We start from the raw sequence: 17,311 nt of genomic DNA on the forward strand, positions 1-17,311 counted from the left end.
TGAATTAATTTTGCGCCAAAATTCGAAACCTATTATCGTAAATCTGATTTGTTCGTCCATAAATTATAGTCTCGCCGCTAAATTCATCAGCTTATTTCAAAACATTGACTGTTTGAAGGGTTCTGAAAATATTGAATTCCATTATTATTATTATTATTATTATTATTATTATTATTATTATTATTATTATTATTATTACCATTGTGGATACTTCTAATATCAATGGAGTAATGAATGCAATCCATATTACATATCCCAATTACAGACTTGAATAATTACTAACATCTGATAAACATTACATAACTGATGCAACTCAATAATCTAGTGCACAAAACTCTAATACTTGAATTAATGGATATTGAGTATTTAGCCTCAATGTGATCGGACACTAACACATTAAGGAAGGAGGTGACATACTCATCTAGCTGTGATACGAAGTTAGGAATACATCAACTTTCTGGATTTTAATTGTTTACTTCGTATCAAATAAGATTACTATAAATAACAAGAGTGAGTTTTACATGAAAAATATCTACCCTAACTTGTATTTCATATGTGCAGATGTTAGTGCAGAAGTTTAATGATCAAAGCGTTTGAGTTTCAAATACCAGATCCCAGATTTAAGTCCAATCTCTCTTAATTTGATTTAGACAACACGATAGGTATCACTAACCCTCATACATGAAGTGTGGCTCAAAGCCAAGTGTAAGAATCTGAGTTTTATCAATGAACTAAAATACCAGTACCGTATAGCAGCTAATTTCAGGTAGTTTCGAGTTGATTTGGTTTGAAGTAATAAGTAAGTAGCTTCAATAATGGGTCTCATGCCAGTCAACATTAATCAGAAATCATTATTGCAATACACTCAACGTTTTTAGCATATTCCAATCAGCAAAATCGTAGTTCATCGACAATTCAGGCTAGTCAGTACTTATGTTTAAAAAGGGAACTTCTTTTTTTATCTTGATTTTAAAAAATCATAAAAACTGTCTTTATATGTTATGTTCAACAGATTTATTCAAAAAACATAATAGATAGTTTAATTTAATGCTTAAAATACTTTTATATTGTATGTAGAATAATTAATCTACATTTATTGACCGTATCATAATTGAGACAGATATCACTGTTCACAATATTAAGAAATTTGAATCAAATATGAGTTCAAGCCTATCTGTTGTGAGATAGAAACTCACTTAAGGCAATGATGGATGGGGGCGCAATTTCGTGAATTGGTTGAAGTTAGACAATAACAACGTTGGATACCGACCAGTTCATTGGTCTAGAGGTTAAGCGTTCGCGCACGAGACTGATAGATCTTGGGTTCGAATATCGCGGGGGACAGGATCGTAGATGCTTATTGCTGAAGAGTCTCATACTAGGATGAAACATCCGTCCAATGCTTTCAGGTTTTCCATGGTGGTTTAGCTTCAATCGACTTATGATTTCAACTATTGAAATTACTAAAATCTCCACAAAACTCTTCCCAAATTTGAATCACTGAGTTATAAGTGACTCCAATTTATTACAATCACTATAAGACCTGAAAAGCTTCGGTTCGATCATATTTACACATATTGCTAAGATGTCTTAAACTCAACAACAACAAAAAAAGCCCTATCATTCATTAAACTCTGTTCTCCTTTAGATAACGTAAGTTTGTTACTTAACTTTATGATATTATATCATATAAACTTTCTACTTTAATCAATATATCTCACTTATTTATTATTTTTGTTTTAATCAACTTTTATTTATATTTACTTCACGATTGAACTACTTATGAATACTACAATTCAATAATTTTTAATCAGTTGAAGACAATAAAGAAATATCTGATAATAATGATAATGTACATGAAAAATCAATAAAATTCAATACAGAACATCAATGTCATCGTTCTCATACTGGTTTATTTTTAGGTATTATGTTATTAATAGGTAGTATTGTATGTATGGTATTATTTATAATACGTGGACGTAATGGTTATAAACAATTTGCTGCATATATTTATCAAAAATCAAAATTAACTATATCAACAATTAGTTTATTAGCATGTATTATAGCAATTAAACAAACAAATCAATTAAAATTTCATCGTTTAAAACATGGTGAAAATTTTGAATATAATTTATTAACTATTGGTTTAATTGGTTGTATTATATATCATATGTTCTTATTTATACCAGCCTTAGAAACAATCATTCATATTATGATATTTCATTCAAATGATATTAAAGATTATAATATTTTATATTTAACAAATGATCATATTAAATATACAGCTATATTATATATCATTAAATGTACATTAGAAATATGTCAAGCATTAATACAATTTTTTTTTATTGTTGAAACATCAAGACGTAAAGTATGTTGTATAAATCAATCAAGAATAAAACCAGGTCGTTCAATTATTGTCTTTTTATTAATATGTAATTTAGCATTATGGTTAATTAATACATTTGAAGTAAGAAGTGCTGAAACACAATTACCATTATATAGACAATATTTTGGTGTACGTACATGGTCTGTGATTACATATTGTTTTATACCATTAATTATATTTTTTCGTTTTCATTCAACTGTATGCTTAGCTGAATTATGGACAAAATTATATACATTAAGGTGAATTGATTACTTTCTCTCCTTCTCTCTCTCTCTTTCTTTACCTCTATCTGTATATCTCCCTTACACACACACACACACACAGTTCAGTTTGCTTGATTCAATCAAAAAAATGTAATTGTTTGTGTTCACATGCATCTAGAAATGTAATTCGGATACATTTTATGAATTATATATATATAAATGAAAATAAAACATCGTTATTCTTTGTTCAGTTAATTGTTTATTGATAACAGTGATAAGTGGGATATGAAACCGACCACAAGAAAACCTTATTTATAACGAAAACTCGAATTCCTTTCTAAATTTAGACATCCATTTCATGCGTTATTTGTTATGTGTGAATAACTAATAAGGGTGAATGTGTGTATATAATGACATAAGAACCTTAGATTAGTTCGTCTGTCCAGATTTAGAATAAGTCACATTGCTACAAGTAAAACAGTATGAAAGTATTGTTGGAATCTGGCCTGTCTCTATGTAGGTGGGACATAAAACCGACCACAAGAAATCTTATTTATAACAAAAACTCGAATTCCCTTCCAAATTTAGACATCATCTTCATGTGTTATTTTGCCACACATTGTTGATTTCAACACTATTCGTAAAAGTACTTACGTGTAAATGATTAATTTACCGACCACAAATCTTCAGTCAACTTTCAATGGGATCCGTCTAAACAACTAAAGTGTTCGGTTCTTCTGTGTTAGCTTTTCAAAGTTTCGGTTATTACTCTAGATATACGGTTCATTGGTTCAAATTTCGTTTATGTTTCAGTTCGAATAACTAGTCTGTCGACTCAGTAACGGTTTTTCTTCCGTGCTCATTTGTGATATATTAGGATCACTTGCTATGAGGTATATTCTAAGATTGTCTCAGTAATGAACAACATTCAGGAACGTTGCTTAAATGTTACATATCCTGACCTCTCATTACTTCGAATCATGAAATCATACATCGTTGTTCTTTGTTCAGTTGATTGTTTATTGATAACAATGATCCTTAACTATCCACATGTTTTAATAGTATATGTTGTTAAGGAATAATGTTGCTGTGATGAAATGAACTTATTACCTATTATTTCTCTAAACAAAGCTACTTAAATATTACTTGGAAAACCAAATTTTAAATATTTTCAGAGGCCAATAATGAAAATCAAAAATTATGTCGGTGAAATACTGTTCAAATATAAAATGATGTACCGCAAATGATTTAGCTGGCAATCCTTATATTCACATAAATTGTCCAAAAACATAAAACAAATGTATGGACAATTGGCATAAGATTACATGGAAGCTTTGTATTTGTAAACACAGTAACGCCAAGGAGAGAAAGATCTTAGCAAACAAATTTGACCTTTATTAAAATGAATTTAAAAAGCAGTAAATTAAACCAAAACTATACGAGATATGACATCTATTAATTATCATACCAATAAACTCGTTCACTTATTAATGGATATTATAACTGCATGCATTCGTTAATATAACAATGATAATGAAACATGTCCGAACAATAATATGATTATACTGACGTTAAATAAGTATATTCTGCTAAAATATTTGGGCATCAACTAACGAACTGGCAATTAAATTTTGGAATGAGCAAAACTGTGATGGTCAGAAGTATTTGAATTATTATACGAACTGAGAATCCCCGGAATAGCGCAATTTAAACCAAACAGAACTAGATTAGCGCGACTGAACGTATTATATTTAGAATCCGAAATCAGCCAAACACCAAGTACAAAGGAATCATTAGTTCATACAAGCACCATAAATACATAGACTAAAAAAGAGCCAAAAGATTTAACTAAATATAACCGGTTCTTGGACTCAACAATAAACGTTCATATTAATGAAAACTAAAAATCATTCAACATAACCAGAAAAGGATTCAGGGTCAATGTGGGATCATCGTGATAAGATATTTTATTCACAGAAAGAATGGGTAACCCTAGTATATCGATAGGGTGATAAATACATGAACAGAAGTTGAATCTACTTGCAGTCTCTTTTTAAGTAAAAAAACCCTCGTGTTCTCATTGCTTCTAATTTTGCTTTTCCTTGTTCACAGAGATCTTATTCACCCTCACCTGTAGTGTTTTTAGGTGCTTTACTGACTCACCTCTCTTTGATTCTACTTGTTTGGATTGAATGGTTTAAATCATTCTGTCCTTGAATCGAGTTACGAGTACCGTTTGTTAGAAACATTTATTATTCTCAACAATTGATTAAAGGTTCTAGTATCAATACGCTTGTGAACTCTTCTGTGAATGAACTTCATGTCATTGTTAAATGAACAGGTTCCTATGCTATTGTTCGTTCACCAGTTCTAGTTTGGCACTCATGGATAGTTAAATACACTGTATTTCGTTCTCTACAAGGACGGCAGTGTTCCAACCGCGGCACTTGCCATTGTCCGCTTTCCTTTTTCTTGAGACGTAATCATGAACACTCAGAAAACTAGCTCCCTTGTTGCAATGCATTTCATTACAACTATACATAATAGGACTACTATAAACTCGAAAAACCGACTAAATCTGAAACAAACATATAATGATTCGCTTAAAATGCAAGCACACCTCCACAACAATTAACTGACCATGATTCAGTTTAGCATACACATATTTTCTGTCACTGGCAAACGCACTCAATATTCAATTGGACTACACAAAACCTAATTCCGCTAACCTCTTACTCCTCTCCCCTTCATAATCGGCCGGATGCAATTTCTCTTTCATAAAGCTCGATTTCATTGACCTGTGCCTTCTCGTATTCCAGCCCTTTGCGCTGACAATTTCGAATCTAGTCCTGACTAGTGCAGACATAAATCAGAGTCTGCTTTCAAATGAATAAATTTAGTCAGTCGTCATATGGGTAGAGCATATTCTGCAGTTTTCGGGTTTATACTTCATCCCAACAATAATACGGAAGTGAACTTTTGAACAACAAAATAAGGTCTCCTTTGTCACTTCATACTTTTGGTTATATGATATATTAACGATTCCCTTAATTCATGAACTGGCTATCAAAATTTTGAAAGTGCACATCTCACACTTGTAAGGTATATGGATAACTAGTTTTAAATATTGTACCTCGTTATCACCACTGCCAAAATGGAACATCATCACACATTACTTTGGGTGGAGAAATATAACTCTCATAGAAAAGTACTTAATGCTGATGACTAACATGATCTTGAATCGAACTCAGGGGCCTGAGACATAAATTATCCCAGAACACTGGTTCTGTCACGAATATCCAATTCCGCTCGATGAGAAATGAATCTTCAAGAAGAATATTTAGGTTCAAAGGAAGAGCGTTACTGCTAAGTTCACACAATTCTTAGGAGAAATTCATTATCAAGAAGACATTGACGTTTCCAGAGAAGACTAAACGAATGGTTGTTTATCGAAGATATTTATAGACCTATAGCGGTACATAAATCCTCAAAATCAATAGCTTTGTAAGCCTTAGTCATTTGATACTGACCGCATTAGTTTGATTGGACTAATCTAGCCGAATGCACTGGGTTACTGTAAGATCCATTTTGAATGTTTTGTGTGTTGGTGAAAATCCCTCCATGTTTATACTTGCACTTTGTTCCTATTGATCCCCTTAGTTGCACATTGTTGTCTTTTGATTACATTTGAATTGTTAATACTTGTATTTTTTATTATAGTTTTTGTTTTTCTTACGCATTCACTAATTTTGTGTTTCTTCCCGAACTGCATCTGTGTTGTTTTACTGGACACTTGTTCTTGGCGGTAGCCATATTGATTTGCTCCTCCTTTTGTGTGTTCTATCCAGTCAGGATAGAATAACGTTCATTTGTTGTGACTGGTATTTTCCCTCATCTTTCATCAACTACTTTATTTATCGTAATTTGGATTTTATTGATTGAACTATTATTGGTTGAATAGCCGGGTGGTAATACTTGTTTAGGTAACGATTTACATTTAAGTTTATGATGAATTATAGAACTGCTATTTACCCGATTACTTGTTTTGATTTCGACGGGACGGCTATCCCTCTATCCAAACCATAGTTTGGATTTTACAGTTACTCTTAGACCAAACGTCCCTTCCACATACCGATATATATCTTCGAACTTCTTCATTCTTGACTTATGATTTGACTGAGTTGATATACGTCGATTATGAAAGCATTACTATTTAAGGCGCTATCAGATTCTGAATACCAACGACATATTTAGAACTCCATCACATATATCCTTATTGTACAATCATTAAATAACTAGGCTAGATACATTTGTATTCCTTTTATTATAAGCTTTCATTTGTTTTATTACCCACTAATATAACACTTACTACTCCTAATTGCAGTCTCTTATGCGCTCAGAGACTTTTGACTTGGTATTTTTAGTTGTTATTTTTCGTTACATCGTGTAATCCGGCCCGTTCTGTTTGTGTATAAGACATATGTTTAAAAATTCCTATTCACTCAGTAGAGGTGGATATTGTGTCATGGACTCAACGTTCAGGGCTGGGTGAGAACCTAATGTACTGTCAATTGACAATGATCCGCAGTTCATTAGAGGCTGTCACTACCGGTCGACGAGTCGTTGGTTTATAACAGAGATAACATCATAGAATTCGATATTTTGACTGGCGATATTGCCACATGTTCATTTACATGGACAAAAGTCATTACAAACGCTGTCTATGGTAGTATAACCTACAAGCGCATAAAGAAATTTTTTAAAATCTGTCCTGTGAATAGCCACTCATCTCTTTCTCAGCAGGTTTGCAACACGGAGTAAGGATAGAGCTCATGGGGCCGATACAAAGGCCAATGGTGACTGACATCTGAAATAAACAGTACAAGCTTTATGGTCACTTATCGGCTCTCAAGCTACGTCAAGAGACAATGAATCCATATTACGCATCCATTTCACTGAGGCCATACAACGTTTAAATGAAGTAAGTTTGGTTTTTTCAGACACTTGCTCGTTAATTAACCTATCAATTTCTACTTAAGACAGCATCCATAATGATTACTCACACCCACGAACGTGTATGACGCATAACAAAGTGTATATTCGAGCTTTTACGGACTGGACAATAACACTTAGCTCTTAGCACAAATTATCCATCACTTTGAACCACTTCTGCCATAGGTGATAGAACCCAAGATACATAAGGATGCATAAAAATTGGTGATGCTTTAGATGCCAATAAGGAAAAATGACTGAGACGGCATATCTCAGCTTGGTCACCACAAACATAATTTTTGTATTTATATAAAAATTATTCCGGAGAAAAGATTGTACCCATCCTTCAAATGATCTCAAAAAGTAGTATCTCTACTCACACGACAGGCTAATTCGGAATGGATAGTGATAGAACTTCGGTGTATGATCATATGGATTGAACCGCTACATCATAACAAATGTACAGTATTACAATAAGTGTATCAATCTAGGTGGATGTAAACGCAAACTAACGCCAAAGTGAGACCCTAACCTGTTTTGATAATAAATACTTTTCGAAATACCTCTAACCAATATTTGTCATGAAACAACTCATTCATTTATTAACTGAAAGTTTATAGATAGTATGACCATTGACCCTTATATCTACCAGTCACAAATATTGATGATAAATGGAATTTTAAGTGTTATTCATTCCATGTTTCCACCACTATGATAAGCGCTACATAATTTGGGCATTTGCTTGAACTAGCGGATTAACGGCCAATGTGCTTTCTTCCAAACGAATAAACGATAATGGGTCTTGAAACACAACGAAAATACTCTGTCATCAATATGAAGCATTCAAAGTAGGTCCGAAACATCAATAACAATCAACATAGGGTTTAACTGCAGTCAGATGTACAGCCACTAAAGCATCTATATAGCAATTTTTAAGTCAAAAATTATCCTGACGACGAATAAAATTCCAGGTTTCAAATACCCCTGCACAAAATACTGAAAGTCTTGAGCCAAAGTGCTTACACTTTATGATAAGAATTTAACTGAAGGTTTAAATAAACACCAATACGCTTCGTGGTCGAGTCACCTGAAACAATATTAGGCAGTAACTTCGACCCAATTTTATCGACAGAACACGCTTACTTCACCATATCAGTATGTCAGTTCAATATAGGTAATAAATAACATTGAGGAAGCTCGACAGAAAGTCAATCGACTGTGGGATTTTCTAAGACTCGGTCCAAACGATGATTCGGTCATACGAAAATTTTAAAGCATCTAGTTTACTGACTATCCCCATTAACCTCGAACACAGTAAATCTTCTTGTTAAATATATATTATAAACATCACAGTGACATAAAATTATGTACCAAATTTTCTTCGATAAATTCCAACGCCAATCCGTCCCAAATATATCTTATTATTTTCATGACCAGTTTTATTCAAGTTGGACGTTGGCTACTGGCTTTTAAATAGTGAAAATATCCAGGCGGTCCCTTTGGTTGCCTAACACAAGCGGTATTTCAAACAAACAAGATGGCCTGTACGAAAACTAAGCGTAGAGCTCGTACTCGCACTCAGCGGTTCACTTCGAATGTTTTTTCCATGTTTAATGAAGCTCAAATCAGCGAATTCAAGGTAGGCTTATAACTTTCTTAAAAGTAATATTCAATATGTCATATTGTATTTTCCCGGCCTTAGAAAATTACTCATTTTGTCGGTAAAAATCAGGCACAGGCTTATATCGTAAACCTCTGTTATGTCAACAGGTCACTGTTACAATCATTTGACTGGAACTAAGTTTGATATATTTGTTTGCAACAGAGTCTACTTTTGAAAACACATACGGATATGCGGCTTTCATCACTTTCGCATGTAAAAGCCCGCGATTAAAAACTATGTTGTTCATTCATGAATCTCCGCAATAATCTTTTCCTATCTCCCAGCCAGCAGGAATAAAGATATGTCATCGAAGGTTCATAAATAGTACGTTCTCAGATTCAGGGTCTTTATAATTTGTTTCTGTAAATCCCTACCAGTCTGCTGAGTTTTGAACAAATACATTTTTTTATAGTCCATAAGATGTGAGACGTAAAGTGTAGACAAAATTTTTCCAAAGTCTGCGAATTTGACCATGGCAACTTTTGTCTTACCTTTAGCTAAACTGTCCAAATACATAGTAGTGTTTATTGCAGACTATTACAGCTCTATTTTTGATCATTTGGATTTATTATTAGGTAGGATAACTCCTTATTCAAGCTGAAGAGATATTTTTGAAAAGTCTACTGGGAGTTCATGCTTTGATTTGAGTTTCTCTAACAGAGACTGCTAGCAGATTACGATTCTACACAAATGTACCTCGGCGTTAGCTTCCATACTTTGTGTAAGTAGAGAGGAATTTATTTAGCTGATTGTGGGGAGATCTAAACAAAGGAAGTGTAGTTCTACAGGAATAAAATAAAATCTCTTAAAGAAAAGACGATATTGGGACATAATTTAAAGCAAGAATAATATCGTATGTATCATCATCACTACTACGACTTTTCAGCCATGTCATTAAAAGTCCCTAACCGTAAATTACTGCTATCAAAAACCACATCTCTATACAGGCCAGCCCAACTGTCGATAACTTCATGGACTGATGTTAGACTAAAGAGGACTACGACAGCTTAACCATAGTACTCCAAACCAATACCAAAGGTTCCACATGGTTGTCGCTTACAAAAGTTTAAAGATATTTCTGTCGGTATATAACTACAAAAGTTCTTTAGAAGCTTTTGAACTACTGTTTGTATTACTTAGTGTACTATCGTTCATCGTTTCAATCTTTTAAACAGGAAGCGTTCCTAATGATTGATTCAACTAAAGATGGTGTCATTGATAAGCATGACTTAGAAGATATTTTCATCTCCTTGGGAAAATCGCCAAACGACGAGTACTTAAACGATATGCTTTCACAAGCACCCGGTCAAATAAATTTCACAATGTTTTTAACATTATTTGGTGAGAAAATGATGGGGTGTGATCCGGAAGAAACGATTTTAAATGCTTTTGCTTGTTTTGATCCTGAGGGGACAGGTATGTGTAATGACCTTATATGTATCCCTTTGTTTCATGTTTTATGTCATTACATAAGAAAACTATCACTTCATTTCAGTGGGATACTTCTAATAAATCTTCTTTATATAGTCCTCTTTAATGCATTGTGCAAAAAGTTGATATGGTTCAAAAGCTCCCAAGTGCATATGTTCTGTTCACAATCATATATAGTATGTTCAATGTCGGTTTGAATTTAGCATGGTTAGATGATAATGCTGTTAGTGAAATATATACATCTTACCTGTCTTCGTTTATATTCTGTCTAATTAACACGTTTAAAATGGCGGCATATCAGTCAGTCAGTAACAACGTAGGACTTCGTACGTACGTACATCAGTTCGAGTTGCCATACCACATTAGCACAGAGATGCAGTTGTCGATTCAAATCCCTTAGTGGTAGAGGTAGTAAGAGTATAAGCAATCTGAAAGGTTAGGGTTTGGAGATGTTATTTAAAGAGTATAATCCAGTGAAATAAATTGGGAAAGAGAAAAAAAGAGACAAGGAGGAATCGGGAGATTAGAATTTGAGAGAACACAAAGAGTGTATGCACCTGCGCCATTGCAAACGATTCTGAGACATGTCATTCAGGGTCTCTAAGCATTGGTTGCTATCATCTCGCGGTCCCCAACCAGGTAGTCTACACCTGCCAACATGACTCAGTCCACTTGTCAGTGACTTCATGGACTTGTGCCATGTTTTGGTCTGGCTGTATATCAAAAGGCTTAATACTTTTATTTTGGATCGGTATATTTCATACAAACGTTTTGCATGTTGGCCGTAAGAGATAGTACATAGAAAGGCTTTCCAATTTACTCAGCTTTAGAAAATGTCATTGAATATCTGTAGAAACATATAAATACAAGTTGTAAACAGATAACGAATAGAGCAAACAGACATACATAAAAACGCCGAAGGTTATATGTGAATAACTAATAAAGGTGAATGTGTATATAATGATATAAGAACCTTAGATTAGTTCGTCTGTCCAGATTTAGAATAAGTCACATTGCTACAAGTAAAACAGTATGAAAGTATTGTTGGAATCTGGCCTGTCTCTATGTAGGTGGGACATAAAACCGACCACAAGAAATCTTATTTATAACAAAAACTCGAATTCCCTTCCAAATTTAGACATCATCTTCATGTGTTATTTTGCCACACATTGTTGATTTCAACACTATTCGTAAAAGTACTTACGTGTAAATGATTAATTTACCGACCACAAATCTTCAGTCAACTTTCAATGGGATCCGTCTAAACAACTAAAGTGTTCGGTTCTTCTGTGTTAGCTTTTCAAAGTTTCGGTTATTACTCTAGATATACGGTTCATTGGTTCAAATTTCGTTTATGTTTCAGTTCGAATAACTAGTCTGTCGACTCAGTAACGGTTTTTCTTCCGTGCTCATTTGTGATATATTAGGATCACTTGCTATGAGGTATATTCTAAGATTGTCTCAGTAATGAACAACATTCAGGAACGTTGCTTAAATGTTACATATCCTGACCTGTGATGATACAACTGAATCCCATTATTTAATCCATCGAACTAGATGTTTGTTACTGAAGCTTTTCACATGCGGATATCCTATTTTCATCAATTCCTCGTAATTTATGCAAAAGATATTCATTATCCTTTTTAATGAGAGCAAATTAATAGCAGGAAACTGAAAATAAATTAGTCTGCGCGTGTTAATTATTTGATATTTTTTTACCTCACACATCCTTTACAAAATAAAAATACAAACCACTCATGCAGAGTAAAGGTATGATTAAGAATTATTCAGTGATTTTAATGAAATAAAAAAATTCTCAGTCAGATTGCAAAGGACGTGTGGCTCATACTCAATTACCGGTAAATTAGTTGATTATTACATCATATTGAACTACATTTGATGCCATGAGCCAACTCATAGTAACTTGGGCAAAATCAAGTTCCATGCTTGTCGAAAATCATAGTAATGCTTTTTCTCGACTATCATTACCACTTAAATGCTAGCTATGTATTTATTCTATTTATTTATAGGTGTAATAAGTGAGAAACGTTTACGTGAATTAATGACTACAATGGGGGATAGATGGTCTAATGAGAAAGTTGATGAATTATTCCATGGTGCACCGATTCAAGATGGGAATTTCGATTATAAAGAATTTACACGAATGATTATGCATGGTCAAGAAGAAGAAGAAGGTCAAACAAACCAAACATAATTTTATTATCAACTGATCTTTTATATAGTTGACAGCAAATTGAATTTTATACTCATCACACTTTCTAACTTTTCAAAATATATACACACGTATACATTCATTTTTGCTAATCTGTTGTATTTCTTTTTTTTTACATTCCATTTCTACTCTACTCATTGCTTGCTACTATTTGTGCCTTAACGCAAAGCACCAAGAAATATATCTTTGAATGCATAAAAGCTTTTCTTTTAAATGAATTACATAACCTTAGGTTATTTTACAGATTACCTTTTAATGTGAACGCAAGTACTTTTGTCGCCTTCAATAAGTCAAAGTTTTGATGTCATCGTTCAATTTCGAAATTTATTTTTCATGTCATATTTCAGGATAGATACGAAAAGCATTGATAGTCAATAAATTCCTCATTCATCAAGTCAAATCATTTTCGATATCTTAGCTCAAAAAATTGAGATTTGTGATTAGGCTGTTGAAAGTTTAACTCGTCTCTGGGGAGGAAACCACTAGGGGAATATCAGTTAGTTAATACGATTGCGCCTTCTTGCGCACTGGTTTTCTCAAAATTTAATGTTGACTGGAGCGAGATACTAGTAGAAGGGTTTCGATTGATATGTATTTTAGATGTGATTCAAATTAGTAGGATCTCAAATTACTGATCTGCACACCTACAGGTCTGATGCCGATGTTCATGAGATGTTAGAGATAGTTTACGCTTCATCGAATTTCTTTCTAAGTTGGGAAATATGTTGATTATGTCTTCCTCGGGTATAATTCATTGTTTTGTATCAAGAATATCAGTGACAAATCTCGTAAATACTGTGGAGCTGCTCATACTCGAAGTAAGAAAGTCGATGTCCGGTCTGCAGAATAATTCATCAATTCCGAATATGTAGAGTACTGAGAAAATAGCTCGACGTAAATACGGTACTATGTTCTTAAAATTCGACAATTTCATGTTGCATCGAATAATATGTGGTTCACTTCAGAAAGGCATGTCTTGAAACAGTTTATAGTAGTGAGTCATGAGCGATGTAAAACCTTGCTTATATATGCATCGACTCAAAATACTACATTATAACACCAAATCGAAATAAAATTATTTTTGTCAATCTGAGATTAGTAGTAGAAAAGATTAGGCATGAATATAGAAGGGATGAGTTTGATGAATAGGAAGTATACGTATATTTAGACAAAGATAGAATCCATCAACGCAATTGCTGCAGATTCTAAGCCATTTCACCCAATGTATTTAATCATGGGTTACAATGATTGCGCGGACCTCAACTAGGCAGTGGACAATTCTATACCCTCTACTTTTATTCACATAAGTTCAAAATTAACTCAAAAGAATATTTCAGTGGTTGAGATCATGAGTCAATTGAAGCTACACCACCCTGGAAGTACTGGACTGCCGTTTCATCCTAGTATGGGACTCCTCAGCAGTGCTCATCTACGATCCCGCCTCGCAAGATTCGAACTCAGGACCTATCAGTCTCGCACTCGAGCGCTTAACCTCTAGACTACTGAGCTGGCCGGCATCCAATGGTGGATGTGTGGCTCAATTTCGTGGATTAGTTGAAGTTAGACATTAACACCGTTGGATGCCGGCCAGCTCAGTGGTCTAGAGGTTAAGCGCTCGCGCGAGAGACTGATAGGTCCTGTGTTCGAATCTCGCGAGGCGGGATCGTGGATGCGCACTGCTGAGGAGTCCAACAATAGGACGAAACGGTTGTCCAGCACTTCCAGGTTTTCCATGATAGTCTAACTTCAATTGACTCATGATCTCAACTATTAAAATTACTATAATATCCACAAAAATCCTTCCGACATTAATCAAAAGAATATTCTTGATATGTATATATATATTAGAGAAAACAGTTAATCTAAATAAAGCTGATACATAACAGAGCTCAATTGTATATTTTGAATACTGAACTGTCCTTGAATAACACTAAATATCATACACCATTAGCATGTTAATTATTTATCTGAAAGATTTTATAAATAATGATTAATAGTTTTAAAACAAAATGGTGGAAGTTAATTTAACCAAATACCAACGTGTGTTACCTTAGCACTTACTTTTAATAAACCGTAAACTTAATTAAATATGCAGATCAATATAATAAGTAATTTATATTGAGTATGATTAGATGGTGTTTGATTGGTTAAAAAAAATGAACTTTTAAATGAATAAGAATTAACTTGGTTTATTGTATCTGTCTCATTCAAAATTCATGTGGTACATTACTGTGATTTCTTACTACGTTCGTATTATTCACATCAGTTCCGCCTCATATAAACACAGTATAAATTATTATCAATTGTCAGTTGTGCCCCCAAATGCCCTGGTATGGCCGAGAGTGGGGTGGGCCCGTCCTCCCTCTCGAAATGCTCACACACGGCCACGTGTATACAGCCCCTGCCAGGGAAGTCCTACTCACTGCCTTCTCGTGGCGGGGCTGTTGGTTACGAAATTGAGAGGACGAAAAGCGAATGTCCGGCGCTCTAATCGGATCCCAAAACAATGGTGCACATGGGCTCCAGTATCCTGCGGGAACAAATGGCGTATGAACCAATGGTTGGTCATCGACTACCATGGGACTACATCTCCTCACGATGCTCCACTGCCTTATGGGTCAGACCTTTAGGTCAAAGGCTCGGGGTGTGGTCCCCTAAGAAACCACCTGCTTCAGTCTGGGCACCCGGGCAGTACCGCAGCCCTCACACAAATCGAATGATTTATGTGGCCCATATGTATTTGGTGCCTCCTTGTACTAATGTTTGTTTAACTAAATAAATAATAAATTGTCAATTATAATAGTAACAACTGATAATGACTCACCGAGTCATATGATTGAAATTGAAAAATAAGAAACTTCTAAAAATCACTTAACAATAATTATGTGCTTACTAGTGACTAAAATCAAAATGGATTTTATGGAATTCTAGTGAGTCATCTTGATTTGTAGTCAACTCAGTTACCAATCCGATCGACATTATATTCTAGACAAATTAAATTACCAGTATGACATTTTTCATGTTACCATTAAGAATCTCTGAATATACCATGTTTTCCACTTTTCTGCATGAATAATCTCTGTCTGCAGTTAACCTGACGTAATTGAAATAAACAACTCAATATGTTGTGATTAATCAAACTACTGGATTTCCGTTACTGTAATCAAAGTGACAACTAACTAGTAGCAGCAACTGGTTGAACCTCACTATATGTAATACAGCGTTAACATTATATTCATTTTGATTAAAACTGTAATTTGCTTAAGTAATTAACGAATTGTTAAGGCATAAAATTAATACATCGCGCTTAGATTTTCACTGATAAAACAATTCGGTGTGCAATCAGTCAGCCATATGAACATTTAACCCTGTACATATGTGATTCCGTTCAAGTGGCCGCACAGCATTAACATAGCGAGATGAAGTCATCAAGCTAAATCCCAAAGTAGTAAAAAAGACTAAACATAGGAAACATGATTGTAGGCGAAAATATGGGTTCATAAGTTGTAAAAAACTAAGACAATTAGGAAACCTAGGTTCTAATAGAGGGTGAAGAGTGAGTGCATTTGTGCCATATTGGATGATTCTGACCCACATTACAAAGTCTCTAACCGTTGGTTACGAAGATAAAACGTATCACTAAGGCGGTTTAGACAAGAAAAACTAACCATTAATCTCGTTTTCATTTGTCCTACAAACAGTTGGTTTCCGTTCATCTGGGAGATGACCATATCTCAGACTAAATAGTTGAAAAAACTAGGCCAATTATAACCTTGTTTATGCAAATACAATGATAGCCTAAATGAGTATTTGAGCCTAAATCTGTACTAACACTCAATAAAGAATTATATTTATTCAGGAACAATTAATAACTCTACTACTAATACTCCTATTATAATCAATAAGAAGTTTCATTTTCACCAAAATGGTCTATTGCGTGCGGAAAAGGAAAGATTTTCAAGCAGATGATTAACATTTAATGATCAATCCTCATTATTAATAATTGTTTAAAGATAATCATTGTCGAACTACTAATTATTTAATGCTGACTAAATGTTATCGATTACATATGAAACGAGACGAATAGTAGGATCTAAGACGAGCGTTTCATTCTATTTGAAACTCAATAACAGTAAACCAGTACATTAAGCGACTACTGACCTAATCTTACGAAATAGTAGTCATCATTAACACCAGTGGTTTACACTTTTAAGGAATCATCTTTGAAAGTTGTAATAGATCAACATAGCCAATGAATATCAAATCTACATAATAAGTTTTATTTGCTAAGTAATTCTGTTATGCCCCATCATATAATTGTTAAATAACTAACCTATTCATATTCATGTCCTTCTTATTATGAGCTTTATTTTGACCTATGAACTATTATTATACGATCT

The 17,311-nt window shown here is 33.9% G+C and overlaps 2 protein-coding genes across 4 annotated transcripts in view; both read left to right on the forward strand.

The window, feature by feature from the left end:
- ABCF1_2 (ATP-binding cassette sub- F member 1) overlaps positions 1-2,842 on the forward strand; it is a gene marked incomplete at its 5' end in the record, with an annotated part of 34,915 nt that extends 32,073 nt beyond the window's left edge. For all 3 annotated transcript variants that reach the window (XM_051216926.1, XM_051216925.1, XM_035731913.2), the window contains one exon: positions 1,815-2,842. In XM_051216926.1, coding sequence (XP_051065558.1) covers positions 1,815-2,632 — 818 coding nt within the window. In that variant the 3' untranslated portion in view covers positions 2,633-2,842. The remainder of the gene's footprint in view (positions 1-1,814) is intronic.
- Positions 2,843-9,121: 6,279 nt separating this feature from the next.
- MYL9_3 (Myosin regulatory light polypeptide 9) lies at positions 9,122-14,063 on the forward strand (the record flags this gene model as incomplete). Its single annotated transcript, XM_012941083.3, has 3 exons — positions 9,122-9,223; positions 10,423-10,663; positions 12,709-14,063. 3 exons carry the CDS (start codon positions 9,122-9,124, stop codon positions 12,891-12,893), a joined length of 528 nt encoding a protein of 175 aa, XP_012796537.1. The 3' UTR covers positions 12,894-14,063.
- Between the last annotated feature and the right edge of the window lie 3,248 nt (positions 14,064-17,311).

This window comes from Schistosoma haematobium, chromosome 6, assembly GCF_000699445.3.
Source record: "Schistosoma haematobium chromosome 6, whole genome shotgun sequence".
Lineage (NCBI taxonomy): Eukaryota > Metazoa > Platyhelminthes > Trematoda > Strigeidida > Schistosomatidae > Schistosoma > Schistosoma haematobium.